Raw genomic sequence first — 19114 nt, 5'->3', positions numbered from 1 at the left:
AAATCCTGGCATCATCTATAACTATTTGCCCTTACCAGGGTGCTCAAAACTTTACAACTTTTTGGTGCAAAATGTCAATATATCTAGTAACCGTCTATTTTGTTTCAAGATTAGCACTGTGGTGGCCCATGAGCAGTTACATAAATATATAACATTGGTCCTCTGTTAATTTTACACAAAAGTTTGAATAGCAAATTTTGATTGGACTAAACATTTCTTTTTTTATTTGGTGTGAAGTCAATGGGAAAGCTGGAACCTATAAGCCTTAACTCTTGTAGCAGTGGTTGATAAAGAAGAAATGTATTTCAAAATACTCTGCATAGAAAATGTGAATCGCCTGCAGACGGCTTGACAAATTCTGTGTAGTTCTGTTCAGTTACTTAGGCCTGAGCTAACAGAGTCAATAGAGGACTGAAGTTACAGCTGCTTTGCGAGACCTAGATTGCACTGTGGCAGAAGCCGAAGCAATGCCATTGCTGCCCCTAAGGTACATATACCCTCCTATAAATACCAGAAATACAGTGAGGCGGCTGCCAGGAAACGGCACCAATCCCGGAGGAAGGGTGGAGGTAGGAGAAGCAATAGTGTAGATAATGAGCCTCCCAGGGCCCTTGTTTGTTTCGGATGGCAACGTTAAGGCATTCTGAAATCCGGTGCTGCAGGATGCAGCATGGTGCTCCTAGGATGTGTGGTACCCAGGCCATTCAGAGTAAGCTTCAGTGGCACTGGCTGAAGAGGTACTCAGATACACGGTCAATGACCGATATTGCAGAAATGTGGTGGCTGTTCTTGGTGAGCAGGATTTTACACCTAATTCCCTTGGTGCTGGTTCTACCGTGCATAGGAGATGCCGAACACCGAGAAATGCCCTCTATGTAGGAATCGCTGCACACCTTCAACAGAGACTTCAGACCATGCAGAACGCCGAAGCCAGACTCATCCTCAGCCTTCCTCGACTAACCCACATCACACCCCACCTCAGGAAACTCCACTGGCTCCACATACAGAAGAGGCACCTATTCAAACTGCTAACCCACCTTCACAAGGCTCCACACAACCAAGGACCTGCCTACATTAACCATCGTCTGAACTTCCACCAACCATTGATAAGACTATGCTCTGCCTCCCTTTCGCTTGCTCATACTCCCCCATCTACCGAAGCAGAAGTGGAGGACACTCCGTCTCCCACATCGCAGCAGAGACCTGGAACAGCCGCCCCACGCACCTCCAGACCATCAGCTCAATTCCAGAATTCCAAATGTCCCTAAAGACCTGGATGTCTGAATAAGCCTTTGGGCCTGCAAGTGCCTGGATCCTTATCGGGTGATTAGCTGCGCTTCATAAATCCTGATTGATTGAGAGATGCGTTTGCTCTAATCTCGCCTACCAACCTTTAGGGTAACCCTTCAGAAAGAGACTGAAATGATTTAGAGCCCAGACAGCCCTATTGTTAAAAGACCTTCATATACTTTAAAGAAAACTGGAGCTTTTTCTTGAAAAAAAATGTTTTAGATCTCGCTTTCTTCTCCAGCGTTCTAAGCCTGTTGGAAAGGCTTGCCACTGCAGACAGTGCAGAAAAAAGGTTCTCAAAAATATGTCACACTGGAGAACTGCAAGGGGTGCCACTGCGCGAGTGATCCCCAGGGAACTCAGACATGCCACCATGCATGCATCACTAGCCTTTCCCACCCAGGTCCTCTTTGTTCCCCACCGGCTGCCATATTACAGCGATCAACTCAGATTTTTCTGAAGGGGTCTTTCCATTTGCGGTCTTGCCTTCCAGGAGGGGGACGTTTTGATCCTGCCCTTTGCCTTAGTCTGCAGCATGTTGTTTACAAAGGACTTTATCAGCCCTCGAACTGGACTCAGGTTGTTGTGCCTGTTCCAAATAGAACCTGTGTTACCACTCTTATAAACTTTAGCTAGGTCAGAAGTAGGTTTCTGAGACACTAGCTGCAGCCATTGCTAAAGAATAGGTTTGATACTGCAACAGACTAATGACTCAGTCACAGGACAGAGGCTACAGGACCTAGCGATGGATTGGGTACCAGTGTGAAGGCTGCATCCTGTGATGGCAGACAAAGCTGCTCGATCAAGAAGTTCTGTCTGTGCATGCATTCAAGAATTCATCTCATCACCTTACCACTTTACCCCTTCACATAACTTCCTCCGCTCCATAATCTTCTGCTAGTAGGTTCCCTTGTGTGTTTTATGGGATTGCTTCATGCACCACGCATTATTCCTACTTGCCCCATCCAGTTCCCCGCCCCCTACAATGCACTTCCACATCTGCAGTTCCTGCTTCTGTGGCCTGACATCTACTTCTGGGTCACCAAAGACAGGGTTCAGGAGGCATTTGGCAAGGAATATGTACTGCCCTTCTCTTCCACAGCCTTGACAAACTGTTCTGTCCTCCTTTCTGCCTGCGTGTCCCCATGTGACTGTGCTGTTATTCACTCGAAGATGTTCGGCACTTGGTCCTGACCTGATTTAGGATATTTTTGAGTGAGTAGTCTTGTACACCGCCTCTTCCATTTGAGTTTTGTTAGCTTCATCAGCTGCACACCTAAATATTTGTTGACTGGGATGATAAAACAGTAAAACCACTCCTACAGATCTCGGCCGGGCGTCTTTTTTCATTTTTCTCAAAGTCAAGACTCTTGTCTCAGCTCCCTCAAGCAGTGATATATTTAGGTTTACACTCGTTCCTTTCTTCTAATCAAAAAGGTTTGGACATTTCCAGATAGTGTGATGATCCAGTGTCTGATTATGCTTGGAGTATAGAATGTGTTGTCTTTATAGGGAGGATGGGGCATACCTTCTGCAGTTTCTGAAGGTGAGGCACACAACCTTGAGTGATTGCGGATTGAGGACATGACACAGTGGCACCAGATTTGCCAGATAGATCACATCATGTTTCCACTCCTGCACTGTCCTTTCACAAATCTTTGTCACAAGGGACGAAAGATCCATTGTCTCAATTCAAACAAATAAATTCAGATTGGCAGGATGAAGTGATTAGTTAAATGAAAGCCCTGGACTGGACGAAGCTGTCCTGCCAACATGGAGACATCTGGCGACTACAAGGGCCACGGATATCCAATTAACCGGCCATGGGGGCATCAAGTGTCACTTGCTACCTTCAGGCAGTTACCATACACATACATTGTCCATGTAATCGCCACACCTACCAAAGGATGAACTAGGTAAACAATCTGGTTCAGCCCTCTGGTCACACGAAAAAGAAAATCTTGAACATTTGTAAAGTCATAGCCCGGACAATCAAACAGTGCAGCAATGGCATACGAATGGCAGTCAGTGCGCTACACAGGTGCAAAATAACAATACAGGATGTGCCAGGGCATCGAGCAAGTCCTTGCCAATGGGTCCTTTCACTGTATTCAGCTTTACCCATTCTGACCAACTCTTGATTTTCCAACCATTTTCTGGCCTTTAAATGTGCCAGTCACTTTTCTGCCTCCTCTACTCTGGTTGGCGCGATCTAAATTCCGACGCACTTGTATGAATAACAAAAGTATCCCTCTCCTGTACTCAGGTCACCATGCCTACGCTACCTGCCCTGGTGATCTGCCTAGTGACCTGACGCTGCCCTCTGCAGGCTGTGCCATCTGCTAAGACCTGCCTCCACAGGCCCTCAGTTATCCATTGGACGCGTGTTTTGTAGTCCTGGGCTCAGTGATCCGAGGAGGAGAGTCTCCTGAGAACAGACTTGTCCGATCATGCCCTTCAGCGGACCAGTCACTGTAACAGAAAGTCTCCTGTTTCTGAATGTCTGCTGCAGTGTGTTCATTAAAAAACAAGCATTTGCAATGCAACAGGTCTCGCATTGGCGAGAGTTTAAGCTATTGGCATTGTAAATGACAATGCATTTTATTTATCTGTTTTGCTAACTAACACATAAATAAATTGCATTGTCAGTTACAATGCCAATAGCTCAAACTCTTGTAAATGCGAGACCTTTTCAAAGAAGCGGCTGCCATTGTCCCAGGCTGCTCGGAAAGTGAAAACGCGCACGGGGCGCTGAATGTTGCATGACAGCATGTGGTGCCTGCAGTAGGAGAAACTCATTAAAGTAAATAGTGTTTACAGACTAAAAAAAAACATACTGTGTAGCAGCCGAAGTAAAAGGGCCAGTCCTCATTTTTTTTTTTTTTGTAAGACTTTTATTAGTAGTATATAGAGCAGTACACAATGCGGAGCCTACAACCCTTGGGGCCGGCTGCAACACTTCGATGCATTGTAAGAAAGATAAAACAAAAGAAAGGTATACATCTCTTCCGACCGTAACATCAGGATAAATTACATTAATTGCATCACTCGCATCACGCATGCTCATAGTTCAATTTCACATTCAAATGACGTCTTGTTTTATCGTTTTATAAGTAAAGAATTTAACTCTGTAAACTTAACAGTTCTTATCGGTTTGTCCCAAATAGTTGGCTGTGCCATCGAGTAACATTCCGGTTTCCACTGTACTGAAACTCATGAAGTTCACGGACAGACCCTGTAAGCGTGTCTTTGGGATAGGATTAGTTATTACACGTGTTCGGTCTATCCTTATCGTGATTCACACCACCTACTTAGAGCGGTAAATCTCCACTGATTATCAACGTAGTGGGTGATGTGCAACATGGATAAATAGTATAGTCTAATTGTATACTGGGAAGATGTGACTTACTTCAGGCCTTGCAGCTTGTCAGGCGTCTGAGTGTGCCTCCCGGGTGAGAAGTTCAAGGAAGAAAAGGCTATATATGAGAGATAAGAGACCAAAAAAATAAACGGGGGGATTTATGCGGGAGGGAGTGGGGTGGAAGAGTGCATATGAGGGAGCGATGTCGTGAAAAGAACCAGGAAAATATATCATGTCATGGACTAATGGATCTTCGTGTGGGTGGGTGCCCGGACCCGCGGCTAGCGTGTCGGACATATGTTACAATCATTATTCGACGTGGCTGGGGGGGGGGGGGGGGGGGGGGGGGGGGCAAGCTTCTTCCGATCTCTAAGCACCACATCTCCAGCGCCCCGGGCATGCGGGGGTCATGAAAAAGGGCCAGTCCTCATGGGAGATTACAAATAAAGACAAGGTGGTACTAAGGAGGGACTAACAAGCCTATTAGCGAATCAGAAGCCAGCACGTACACGGCCAATGACAAATATTAAAGGAGTGGGCGGGGCTTCTATTCCATACTCCAAGACAACATGCCACAGAGCAGCGCAAGAGCTGCCCAGGCTAGGCCTCAAAAACATATGACAGTCCATCTGAAAGCTAAGAGGGCCAGGATGACGGAACAACAAGGTGATTTTGTGTCATATTCTCGCACTGAAATTGTAAACTAAAGCCCAGCGTTTAAAGCTGGATACAAAATTGTGGCTAAAACGTGAGAGTGTTGTGAAAAGTTTGCCTTAAAGTTCATAAAATGACTGGACCTCAGAAAAGGTTTTGCACCTTGGGCTGTCCAGCAGGGTCCAAATGTAAATGGACCTTAGTACACTTTAAACGGTTGTTAGCTACTTCTACCGTTTTTTTGTTTCATTAAGCAGCTATTCAGCCAAAGTCTTCTAACAACTCGTGTACACGTAAAAAGTGCAGGTATGAAGGCACGTGGACCTCTGCAACATGTGAATGTGGGCCGTAGGATCTGGCTTTCTAACGTCATGATTTTACACTCAGGTACTCGGATTCCTGAATTTATTAAAGAAACTTAAAACTGCAAGTACCAAAAAGCAAAACTGTGGGAGCCCAAAACCAGTACATGTAGGACATCTCAAACTTCAAGCTTTGTTTATATGCACAAAAGGGATTTAGGGAGCAGCTTATTTTTACTTGGGAACGGAGCACTGTGCTGGCATATCAGCACCAGCTCTCACAAATGCATTCTGGTTACAGTAGTTCATAACAGTCTAATTACTCACAGGTAGACAGTATTTACCGTTAGCATTAACAAAGCCAGTGCCTGCATTTCTGGATACAGGTTTATTAGTCACTTTGTAATTTGTCTGTAATTAAATCCCATATTTTGAGCGAGAAATACAAAGCCAACCTTTCTGACAATCTAACTTTCAAATGTAATACTTACCATCACTTTATAGATTTCACTTCTGAGGTGGCTCGTGTTTGATTTGTAGTTTTTTTTTTTACAAAAAGCCATCCTACTTTGTATGCTTGGGTTTTGTTGCTGTCCGAGCAGAACCCCTAAAATGACAGATGTGTCTTTATGTAATTGTTTTATATTTCAAAATATCTTTCCTATTCCTGATAATCCTGTAACACCGCTCTCAGTTAATCCTTCCCATGGCCTTTGTGGGCTCCTTTTCAGCAGATTATGTCTAAAGAGTGGATCAGTCCATCTATTAATACATGGGTGGACATCATTTTTGCAGCCTGGAGCCACAGATCATATAATGCATGTCTATGGCCAATGCATTCCAAAGAACTGCAATGCACAGAGCATGGCTTCCTTCCCCTGCTCAGATTATTTCCTCCTTTACATTTCTCCATTTATATGCCAAGCTTTGCTTACGTTTTTCCTGGTATTAGGTTCTGAGAAAATTTCAAAACCGAGGTTCATCATCTGTCACTCACCCTATCCGGGCTTTCCTGTGCACAATGTCCATGATTTACCTTTAGAAGAGCATCAATACTTAAAAGATTCTTTGTATTTTTACCAGTACAAACTTGGACTTGGCTGGATAAGTATAACAAAGCTGCTTTGGAAAGGCTTCTGTAGATATACAGTGTGTAATGAGAACATTACCAGACCGTTGTCTCCAAGCCAGCAATTTGTAGCACAATACAATATCTTGTTCAGCTCAGATTAAATGTGCCATTTTGTTGGGTGCTTTGTGCCCTCTGGGCATTAGTCCATGCCACACACACGAAATCCACCACCATTAACTCGATACATCCGAAAAATTAATTGACAAGAGTCTATCTGTCCCCAAGCGATGCCCACATCGCCATCCGCCATACTACCAGCCCGTAGAGTGTTAGTTGATTGACCACCGATTGCATGGGGTTGGTCGAGCCAGTGTTGCATTCTGTGTGCCGGAAAGAGGCGCTACATGGCAGGGCCTAAAAATCAGAAGACACAGAGAAACTGTGGGATGCCCAGGTCATTGCTACCTGGAAGGCGAAAAAAATGTGCAGAGAAATATCTCAGTGAGGCGCTACAGGCCTCGGTGCACATTGTTTGATTCTTCTGTAGTGCGATGAACAAATCCCACACTCCAGAAAATATTGTTTCTCATAAAGTAATGTTTATAGGGACCAAGTATATTAAGCATCGTAGGGAAATAGGTAGATTAATCTGGCTTGGACATCCTATGCGATCACAAGCATGCTTTGATAAATCTGGGGTGTTACTTGTACCTCTGGGTTTATCACGATGGTCCTACCTCACAATCTTTGACGTCAATCATCTACCCATCTCACATCATGGTTCCATACGAAATTGGGTCTTGTAGCTCAGTGGACTTTGAAACTGGTGTTGTAGTCTCGCCGCCTTGTCCACTGCAGCTGTGTTACAGATACAAAATTTAGAAGGACGGTTTGCAGTGTATATTAAGTATTAAAGGCAGCGTTCTGCCTTAATACACTCATTAAGGGGAGTAATGCACGTTATTTATTCTTTAAGGACAGCAGAAACAAAACACAACCACCTTTTTACAAACAGGTTTGACTATTACACAGCCCTTTCGCTTAGGACAGATGTCGGTCCAGCTGTCCACTTTCTCTGCCACCCAAATCTCACTTTCTTGTGGTGTCCCCCAGGGTTCCGCTTTGTCCCCTCTCTTATTCAATCTATACATGCAGCCCCTTCTAGCCTCTCTTCGTCACTCCTCTGTTACTATCTTTAACTACGCAGATGATCTGCAACTAATCTTTCCCATCGACTCTTCCCCTCTCTCTTGCTCTAATTTTCAATCTATAATGCTCACTATCTACGAGTGGATGAACTTCAGCCAGCTGAAGCTCAACCCCAGCAAGACTGAGCTGGTTTTGATCGGTGGGTCCACGAATCCTTGGAGTCCTAACTTCTGGCCCCCTGCCCTTGGTCCCTCCCCCTGCCCCGTCAACTCTGTGAAAAGCCTTGGTGTCATCATTTCTAGTGACCTATCGATGAGGCCCCAAATTAATGCTGTCACATCGGTCCGCTTCTATCACCTTCGTAGAATTGGGAAAATCCGAAGGTACTTATCCTCGGAGGCTCTCATTCTAGTCATTATGGCCCTGGTCACCTCACGTATTGATTATGCCAACTGTCTGTACGTGGGGATCCCTGCATACCACCTTCACCGGCTCCAGCTGGTACAAAACCAGGCAGCCAGACTGGTCTCTCAACAGCCTAAATTCCAACACGTCACACCTTTGTTGAAAAGACTACACTGGCTCCCGGTAGCGTACCGCTGTATTTTCAAAATGGGATGAACTGTCTTTAAATCTCTATCCACTTCTGCCCCTGCCTTTATTTCTCTCAGCCTTCACCCTCACGTTCCCTCACGACACCTTAGGTCTTCTGCCCATAATCTCTTGATCACTCCCAGGTTTAAACGCAAGAAACATGGTGGCGCCTGTTTTTCTTTTCTTGCTCCTGCTACCTGGAACTCCCTTCCCCTCTCAATTCGGCTCACTCCGGACTACATCACCTTCCGCAAACTCCTGAAGACTCATTTGTTCCATCTTGCCTACGATTAGCCTCTTCACCCCCCTGCGTCTCCTCCCCACCTGTCTCTGAGCGCCATGAAACCAATTGGTGTCCATGCGCGGTAACAAGCATTTTTAACATAACATAACAACATAATATGTTTCTGTTTTATTTGTGCTTCAGCTAGAGGAGAAGAGCTCACACCCCGCAAAATCGCCCTTGGAAAACGACCACCAAAACATTGTAAGTGGAAAGAATGCTTGAATCTAGAACACAGCGCAGCGCCTATGGCCCAGACTTTGACCACAGAATAGTGCTATGGTCTACGGTTACAGCGGCCAAGTACAGTGGTCCATGAAAGTTCTTCTCAATCATAATTTTTGGAGTTGACCGCCATTTGAAATAGAAATGTCATCTAACTTGGATGTCTATTGACAGAAAATAATTATTTACAGCTTTGACATTCATCCTACAGTTATAAAAACCAGAAGTCTTTCTGAGACGCTGTTTTGAAAAAGAACTCAATACAGAGAATGTTATACCTTTGCCATGCAGGCTACAGGACTGCTCTACACATAATCACACAAGCTAAAGATGCTACAGGCTGCTGTTAGAACTTAATGGATTTTAGTTCATTTACGGCACAATCAATGAATCTTGTCTCAGATAAGACGTTCAGTCTTCTGCAGTTTAGTTTTAGATCCTTATCCCCTTACTTATGCTTCGTATGTTACTTTTATTTTTAAAATACCTTTCCAAAAGTGGAAACCAAAATGAATCCTCCCTGATGCTCTATTTTGCCCAAGTATCTGTGAAAAAATCCTGCACTTCGTGATAAAATCATGAGTGTTCACAAGCTTACATTCCAAAACTTTGATTATCCATGAAAATACAGCTTTGCGTAACGTGCTGTGTTTACACTTAAACTAAGGCATTGAAAACAATAGCTTAAGACTCTTATGCAAACAAAAAGTCCAGTTTGTACGAATGGTTCTTAAGAGAAGTCATATTTCTTGAGTTGGGGCGATGATGGTGAGATTTCAGGGAGTGATCTTGTATATGACAGTGTGAAGAAAAAAATGTGCGTCTAAAAAAAAAAAGTTACCCATGCAGAAAATGTATGCCTTGTTTCTTTTTTTTTATAATCAATTTTATTGGCATTTAGAAACAAAAACAAAAAAACAAAGACAGATCATTAGCAGCAGATCAGCAATCAAAGGGGGCAAAAAAGGGGTATGACACATTTCAGACCAACAGCACGAATGCTTGAGACAGAGCTATTATCAGTGTTCACGGGGGCAGCAGATTGAACCCTTTCCCCAGATTCTGTGGTGAACTGGTCAGACGACCCTCGGGATTCACAGAGGGCCTCCTCTTGGGCCCCGCACCAATCCCCCCCCCCCCCCTGTTTCTTAACTAATTTTGCTGAACATTTTAGGTGAAATATGAATGTTTTGAAGTCATTACTATAACTATCCACCATCCTATTTCTGCTAATGTGCAGCCTTGGGGACATTCTAAGATTAGCTCAGAAGCTTTTTGTTTTTTTAATATCGACTTCCAGTTTTACATGCCAAACTGTCGATAAAGATATCATATGTCTTTCATGCTTATTTATCAGAGTCCAGATGACCTTCATTTCAAGGGTCAACGCGGCTTGTTGGCAGAAAACAAGACATTTAACTGCCGTGGCTAATTATTTTCGCTTTGGAAACGGATTCTGCATTTTCTAGTCAGTTAGCTTCGATGAAAAGATTCGCTGTGTTACATTAGCAATGCATTCACCGCATGGTTTTATTCCAGCTAGTATTTATTTACTCTGGTAATTTGCAGATCAGATCAGTGGTGCGTACAATAAACATTTAAAATAATAAACGCCTGTCCTTACTTTCCGTTGTTCACTTGGGGAACGCTTGAACGCGCTAAATGATTGCGTGATTGAGAGCTGCGACATAATGGTTGTTGACGAGATCAGTCACTACTGGTATAAATATTATATATCACACCCAAGCATTTAATTCGTGCTATATTTCTGTTCTGGGCGGCATTAACGCAAACCCCCCCAACGCGCCCGTGTCCCTTTTCCAGATTAAACCGTTAATTTGCCCAACGGACCGTTTAAACTGTGAACCTTACCTGCCTTCACGCGCGCTCCGCGAGCCAGCGCAATCGTGGCCAATCACGGCCCGTCGTTCCCAGTCACAGCCAATTAAAACTGTAAAGCAGGGGCGGGCTGCCAAGAACCGTTCCGCCAGCTTGCCGCGTCAGTTAACGACGAATGGAAGCGTGCGGGGAGGTGACTGACAACTGTGACAGCTAATAAGGGACCGTTCTTTTTCTCCGCAGGTCCAATCGGCGTCAAGAAACGCTTGGTCGCGCACGCGGGACCGTGAGGAGATATATTCCGAAGCTTGGCTTCTCGCTCCACGGCAGTTTGGCGAAGACCCGTCGCGCGTCTTGACCGAGTGAAGCCAGGAGCAGCGTCGAAGACCCCGCACTTCACCCACAGATCACAATGGTGAGTTGTTTTACTGAAACGAGTGTTACTAACGGCGGGCGCTGCGCTATTCGCTGCTGGTTCAATGACTATTCGCGCGTTGCCTTTCCAGGGACGTATAGGGTGGGGTTCATAGCCCGGGGTATTTGGGGTCAGTGTAGGGTTAGTACAGGTTCAGAGGGTCCACGAGAGGGGTGTACATGATGACCAGTAGCTTCACGCGCGTGACAGGTCGAATAGCGCCTAGGCGGGGTGGGAGGAGGAGGAGAAACCGGCTGCCGCCTCATTGGGCTTCCAGTCAGAGCCCGACATGTTCAGTCAGAAACTTATATGAAAAGGGGCGTATCACGGCTGCGATTTTTGTGCCTACGCGACAAACTTGTTGACATCTATCAGTGATATTTTCCTGTTGGTGGTCGGGCGTCAGACTGAAGTGTGGTTTAAGTTTTTAAAGTATATATGTAAAATCACGTCACCCCAAGAAACTACGATTTCGAATGATTTTTTACTGGTGGCATGGTTATTATCGGCTCATGGGCCTCCGTCATTTTAGCAGGATGTCCTTGACCAGTGCACCTATGTTCACCATTGACCTAAGCGATGATAGTGTCTAGAAATAGCTGTCGTAGTCGATGGGAACATAGGTGAGGACCAGCACCATTGGTATGATGACCAACCTGTTATTAATCATTGTTCGCCGTAAGTGTATCTGGTGCCATTACTTCGTGCACTGGTGGTTCCAAGTAGACTGTCTTAGCAAGGCGTGCCTTTGAGTTTCCGATTCACCAGCCTTGCTTTTTCTTGCAGCGCGAGTGCATCTCGATCCACGTCGGCCAGGCCGGGGTCCAGATTGGCAACGCCTGCTGGGAGCTGTACTGCCTGGAGCATGGCATCCAGCCCGACGGCCAGATGCCCAGCGACAAGACCATCGGCGGCGGCGACGACTCCTTCAACACCTTCTTCAGCGAGACCGGGGCCGGCAAGCACGTGCCCCGGGCCGTCTTCGTGGACCTGGAGCCAACGGTGGTCGGTGGGTATCAATCCGTGTGAGTGAATGTGCCATCCTAGCAAAGTACTCCCTTCGAGTGCAAGATAATCACGTCCAATAGCTGAGTTACAGATGTGCTTTGTCAACGCAGCCTCTAGACATGAATTCTCAAGAGTGAGCAGAGTTCAACAAAGACACTCCAGCCTTTATCAGGCTTGGCCCTCTGCTCAAAGCACGGGTTTATAACTGTTAGCCACCCCCTCTATTAGTGGATTGTAATGTGTACATCTCACTATTTATACGGAGACTCGCGTGCCCTTGGTATTTAAATGTTAAACCTGCTTAAGACTAAAATGCTTATGGCACTCTTCTGGGATAACATGTAAAACCTAATTGATTTTCATTTTAGATGAAGTACGTACAGGGACTTATCGACAGCTTTTCCACCCCGAGCAACTGATCACAGGGAAAGAAGATGCTGCCAATAACTATGCAAGAGGCCACTACACCATTGGCAAGGAGATTGTCGACCTGGTCTTGGATCGTATTCGTAAACTGGTAAGAGATGTCAGGTCATGGAATGTAACTGTAAACTGCAGCCCTCTCTCCACCTGTCCCCCAAACATTCATGACCTCCTGGGAATGCAACTGTACTTTTTGGTTTCAGTTAGAGGGCATCCTAGTTCTCCATTCATTTATTTACAGAGTGGATGAGGGTAACTGATATTTTTGCTGGGTGGAAGACTACGCAGGCTCGGAGCGGCCTACACCACTCCTGAATAAATCAGTCCACTTCAATGCGCGCTGTTTTGCTAGTCTCAGTTAAAACTATCTCTTAAGCGCGATGTTTTATTTGTTTGTTTAAAATTTGTTTCTGTACACTTTTTCGATTACTGAATGAGACATTGAAAAATGCCCTTCAGGGAGGAGGCATAGACTAAGATGGAAACTATGAAAATGTACTTTAATTGCAGAACCAGCTGCGCAACAAGATTTAATCTCCTTCAATTAGCATTGTGATTCATCCTAGAATTTAGTATATAGACCTGTTCATAGCTGTAGGGGCAAGGTTTTTTAAAGTCACAGCCCCAAACACGACTAACTGGAATGCTGCAGCCGGGTAAATGATGGGCAGTGCTTTGTGCAAGAAAAGCATTGCATACTTTCCATGTCACGCACACATCTGAAGTTTGATTGCTGACTTGAGTGCTTAGTTCTGCTGTCCCCGAGACTAAAGGCACTTTAACATTTTGGGCTACAGTTGGGTCAAACTGCTGAAATGCTTCTGGAAGAGAGGGTGCATGTCACCATTAACGATGTGCACTGCTTTCTTGTAGGCTGACCAGTGCACTGGGCTGCAAGGCTTCCTGATTTTCCACAGCTTTGGAGGAGGTACTGGCTCTGGCTTTGCATCATTGCTCATGGAGAGGCTGTCTGTCGATTATGGCAAGAAATCCAAGCTAGAGTTTGCAATTTATCCGGCTCCCCAGGTGTCCACTGCTGTTGTGGAACCATACAACTCCATCCTGACAACACACACCACACTGGAGCACTCGGACTGTGCTTTCATGGTGGACAATGAAGCAATCTATGACATCTGCCGCCGTAACCTGGACATTGAGCGCCCCACGTACACCAACTTGAACCGTCTCATTGGTCAGATTGTGTCTTCCATCACTGCCTCCCTGAGGTTTGACGGTGCCCTCAACGTCGATCTGACTGAGTTCCAGACCAACCTTGTCCCCTACCCACGTATCCATTTCCCTCTAGTGACCTATGCACCAGTCATCTCGGCAGAGAAGGCCTACCACGAGCAGTTGTCTGTGGCTGAAATAACCAACGCCTGCTTTGAGCCTGCCAACCAGATGGTGAAGTGTGACCCTCGTCATGGCAAGTACATGGCCTGCTGCATGCTGTACAGGGGTGACGTCGTCCCGAAAGATGTCAACGCAGCCATCGCTACAATAAAGACCAAGCGCACCATTCAGTTTGTGGATTGGTGTCCAACTGGATTTAAGGTGAGATACAGTTAATCACTTTGTACCATAGTTTACCTAGAGAAGATTGTGTCTCGCTTTAATTGCATTAAAAAAAATACGATAGATGTATAGAAGATGGAGACTTGAGGAAGCTGGGCTGTAGTAGTGAACCAGCTTGACTCTGCTTAAAATCTTTAAACAGTTTTTTTGTTCAGTCTATCCCAGCCCCCTAAAAGAGGTTTTAATTCACGAATTGTCTCTTGAATTTGGTTATAATTTTGTGATGGCTGTGCCATGACAATGGTCGATGAATCCGTAATCTGCAAATGGGTGATGAGCAGTGGTTGGATGGTGTCAGAGCAAAGCTGGAAAGCACTAATAATGAAGTGGGTGTGCCACATTGCAAAACTTAAACCACTAGTACAACTCAATCACTTTCAAGGCAGAGAGCTATTGCTCCTCGCAAACTACGATTGGCATCATTGTATAGTCTCCCCTTCCATGAATGTATTCCTATTTATTCATCTATTTGCCCTGATCTTCGTGCGCCCTCAGGCCAGAACTATCTGGCATACAAAACTACTACTTTCCAACTCTTCCTAAAAATAATTGGGGCAGTTTTAACTTCTCCCAAATATTCCAGAACTGGAGTTTGATTAGTACATAAATTATTTGGAGCAAGCCAACGTGTGGGAATAGGGCAGGAAAAAGGTAACTTTCTCCTCCCCTTTGGCCCCTGAAAAGTCAATGTCTCATCCTTAAGACTTCTTCCTTTGCTCGTGGTCCGTGTCCTAGGTACTCCTCCCCATTCAAGATCTTTGTCCAGCATTGTGTCAATGTCCTGCTTTCCGATATCAGCTGTCATTCGGGTTGTCTCCTTCCTGGACGCTTCTGGTTCTGGACTAAGTTCAGCTGAGGAGTTTGTAGGCCTTTTGTATTTGATCTTACACTTGATACACAGGCCCCTTCGGAAGCTGCATATCACCATCTGAGAAGCCCATCTCGTTGGTCAAAACACCAGATTATTACACTCCTATTTCTCCAGTTACTCCTACAGAAAATACCTTTTTATGGTGGCCTCTCCTCACCCTTTTGCAAAGGATCAGGATTGCAGAATTCTTCTGATAATCCGAAATGGCTCGGGGGTTACTAGCCTAAATAACTGTCCTGGGAAAGCTTACCTGAGGGAGGTTTGTCCTAAAGGAACCCCGAGGAATCTCATCCTGGTAACCAGCTGTCAGCTCGGGGGCCAAAGGACCGATCCAGAGGTGGTTTGGGGCGCTCCACCCCTCTCAGATAATTGTTTTAATTTCTCAGGGATTCACCAGTAGGTGGTAAACTGATCATCCACTTTTACAACAGTCATAGAGCCTATTGGTAATTTTGAGGCATTTGAACGAAACCTCTAAAGCTTATCTCTTGTAACGAAGACCCCTAAATTACTTCGGTCTACCCCAGCTTGCTTGTGGCAGCAGAAGTAAAGCGAAGGATGTCTGAGCGCTCACAGTAGCAAAGGACATATTTTTGATAAAAAAATATACAAGCTTGTTTTTGTCATCAAGGGGTACGCTTATTTCAAAGCTCATCTGTTGAATATTCTGACTTTAATCCCAAATCACCCTTGTTAATATGAAAGTGTTAAGAGTCCCTGCATGGATTCAATCCAAATCTGTGACTGGGGGTTGAGTGTCTGGAAAGTTTCAGCGCTCCGTCCATCATCTCTGTGTTTGCTTGAACCAACATAGCCAGGTTGACTCTTTCCTCTGTAGTATTGCTCATTACCAAAAGGCTATTCAGCCCTCCTGGGCAAGAAAGCAGCTACTTTACTGTTCCCTTTACGCAAAGTGACTATCGTAGACTTGACTGATCTACCATGTGCAGATCAGTTAATAGCCATGTCCTGCATCAGTTGCTTATCCACCTGTATGTAGCTTTGGGATCTGGCTGAAGGTGTTCTTACATCATACACTGTGCTCCATGTGGACCAGGGCCAAAGATCAGTGGAACAGTTTTTTAGGGCTCGCCTGCTGAAGCGCTTGCGCATAGCTGGCGAAGCTCTATAGTGGCTTATCCAGAGTTTAACCACTGGCGATTCCACGCAGTGCATGTGCTTTTTAGGTCATTGCGCAAGCACAAGCCCTAAAAAGCGTGTGCACAATGCCACCAGCCGCCTGCCTGCCTCGCATTACCACATCAAAGGCAGCCCAGCCTCCCTCCCACAAGCTTCTTAGCGTGCGCTCTGCCTTTCTCCTCCCAGCGCCGGCCGTACTTTCAGTTTTACGGCCGCCAGGCCGTGTCTCCTTTTATGCTCCCATCGAAAATATCCAAACGTTAACAGGAATAGAGTTTGAAATGTCCAAGTCTACTCACAAGGGCTTCGCCAGTTCGCCCCCAAGAGCCTTGATTTAGTCAAATTAGGTACCATTTATTTTTTTAGTTTCAGCGTATTTTCACACCTGCATTCCTTGTTTTCCTTTCATTGTGCCTGTGCTTGGCAATGTTACCAGCAGACCATAAACTGCTCGCACCCTCCCTCTTGTCTTATTCCAGAGCTCCAAGCAGATGAGGACCGCGAATGCCTCTTAATGTGTTTTACATCAAAGGCTGACAGGAGTTCTGACAGTCCGCATGCCCGTCTTGTTCTATTTCTTATTTCACCCGGCCGTCTCGCCAGGGCAGATGACGCTGCCTCAGAGCCCTGCCAGGGCTGCAGCTGCTCGGCATGGTGTGCCCGTGCAGACTCAACCCACCATACCCCGAGCTCTGGCTTTTCAAGCTAGTTTGCAGGAGGAACTCGCTTTTTGGTCTCCCTCTGCCTGCTCTCCTCTCTCTCTAGTCTACCCTCTCCTTTTCCCTCTCTCTGCTCTCCTTTTTTTCCCTCTCTCCATCTCCCACTCGGTGCCACTCCAGCATCACTCGGCGCCACCCCAGCATCACTGGTTCAAATATGTTCTTTCAATGTTTCAAGCTTTCAAGCTTTATTACAAATCACAAAAAGATGTTAATATTTCACTTCTGTTCTTGGATTTTCGTCACAATAAAAAACGTAACCTAATCTTCCCAAAAGTTATTTACAAAAGTTTAAGCTATTGCCATTACAAATTAAAAAAATTATTTAAGTATTAATTATTAAAAAAATTAAAAGCAATTATTTGTAATATCAATACATCTAAGTCCCGTAAATATAAAAAATGTTGCATTACAAATGCTATAGGTGTCACATTTGCGAAAGTTATAACTTTTGACATTGTAAATGACAAAGCTATTAAAGCTAGTTTAAAAAATAACACCAAAAAAATTAATTTACAAGACCAATATCTCAAACTTTCCTAATGCGAGCCCTATTGCATTTCCAATGCTTGTTTTGTTGTTGCAACTTGAGTACTATTTTGGGGGTGATGTGTGTCTCCTTTGCAGTGAATCTCTTGCTTGGGACAAGTGGGTTGACATGGTGAACTGATCTTTACTTGTCTTTCTGTCTTCAGGTTGGGATTAACTATCAGCCTCCTACTGTGGTCCCAGGAGGGGACTTGGCCAAGGTGCAACGTGCAGTCTGCATGCTGAGTAACACCACTGCCATTGCTGAAGCTTGGGCTCGACTGGACCATAAGTTTGATCTCATGTACGCAAAGCGTGCCTTTGTGCATTGGTATGTAGGTGAGGGAATGGAGGAAGGAGAGTTTTCAGAGGCTCGTGAAGACTTGGCTGCTCTGGAAAAAGATTATGAAGAAGTAGGTGTTGATTCTGTGGAAGGTGAGGCCGAAGAAGGAGAAGAATATTAGGAGTCTTGGTTCCATAGTTTTATCAGAGCATTTAAAGCTATACTTGAAATTGGGCATGGTTTCTTTAAATAAGCTTGTTTTGACAAATGTTTTAAATTTTAAAATTGTAACTTGTGTATTTTTGTTGCGTAAAGAACATTATGACTGAATAAAGTTATACAAAGTTCATTTAACATGATTATTGCCTTCATTGTGTTGGACTAACACCAATAGTGTGATTCTTCTGTGTGTGTGCACATATGACCACTAGTGTAAGTAGCGCAGAGGGTGAGCACGCATTTGAACACTCAATGTATAGCTCTTCTACGCATCATTAAAAACAGGTTTTGATTTTAGCTTTGGACTCATATCCTATACGTCTCCTCTGTCCTGGGTTGCTCTGGCTCAACTTTAGAATATCTCTGCATATGCATTTTCCCAGAACACGATTGCATAGTGTCTGGGAATGTTTCGAAGAGGCAACTTGTATTTGATTGAGAACGCTGAATGTATTCAACTGAGTACCTGCTTTGTGTATGCTGCACCATGAAAGCTGACCATGTAATTTCTAGAATCTTTCCATACGTTTTGTGCCAGTAGTTGAGCAGTCTTGAGCAAGGATCGTAGAACACTAGCCTTTATAAAGGTTTTCTTTTGTCTATGCTACCACTCCTCCACGTCACATTTATTCAGGGTTCTTGCAAGCCTATTCTCCACCCTGCCTGACTAGTCCAGTGACCATTCTGGGTTCAACAGCACCACAGGCTCCATCGGAATTCACTTCTCAACCATCGGTACCTCTGCTGCCAATTCCACCAGTCTCCTCTTGGTAAATCGCCGCTGTATGTCTAGGTTAACGTTCCCACTGTCAGCATCCAAGCTATCCGATTTAATGCACAAGAACATCAACATCCAGACTGAGCTCCTCATGGTCTCGCCCTACCACGAGACCATACTCTGCAACCTTAACAGGCTCCTGCGTGACACTTCCCAGCAGGTACTTAGGAGTGCTAATAAATTCGATATTGACCTCTACTACTATAACATTCACATCAGTAATTTTTGTGACACTTCAAAGAGCTACAACTTGACCATTACTACCTTTTTAGTTCTAGGTTTCTTAGAACCAGCTATGGAACCTTTTTTTTTCTCTTCACTCCACATGCTATAAAGGCTTCACAATCTGGCCTGCAAAAGAAATAGACATCAGGAGCCATAATTTT

At 44.9% G+C, this 19114-nt stretch overlaps 1 protein-coding gene across 1 annotated transcript in view; it reads left to right on the top strand.

The window, feature by feature from the left end:
• Window positions 1-18085, top strand: part of TUBA3E (tubulin alpha 3e) — a 54797-nt gene extending 36712 nt beyond the window's left edge. Inside the window, exons 2-6 of the mRNA XM_086940320.1 lie at window positions 11013-11184; window positions 11971-12193; window positions 12561-12709; window positions 13489-14169; window positions 17616-18085. Of these exons, the coding sequence (XP_086796446.1) occupies window positions 11182-11184; window positions 11971-12193; window positions 12561-12709; window positions 13489-14169; window positions 17616-17912 (1353 nt within the window). The 5' untranslated portion in view covers window positions 11013-11181 and the 3' untranslated portion in view covers window positions 17913-18085. The remainder of the gene's footprint in view (window positions 1-11012; window positions 11185-11970; window positions 12194-12560; window positions 12710-13488; window positions 14170-17615) is intronic.
• The last annotated feature ends 1029 nt before the right edge of the window (window positions 18086-19114 follow it).

Source organism: Lissotriton vulgaris, chromosome 10 (assembly GCF_964263255.1).
Source record: "Lissotriton vulgaris chromosome 10, aLisVul1.2, whole genome shotgun sequence".
In the NCBI taxonomy this organism is placed as follows: Eukaryota; Metazoa; Chordata; class Amphibia; order Caudata; family Salamandridae; genus Lissotriton; species Lissotriton vulgaris.
The sequence above is the reverse complement of the archived record's forward strand: the minus strand, read 5'-3'. Positions and strand labels throughout refer to the sequence as shown.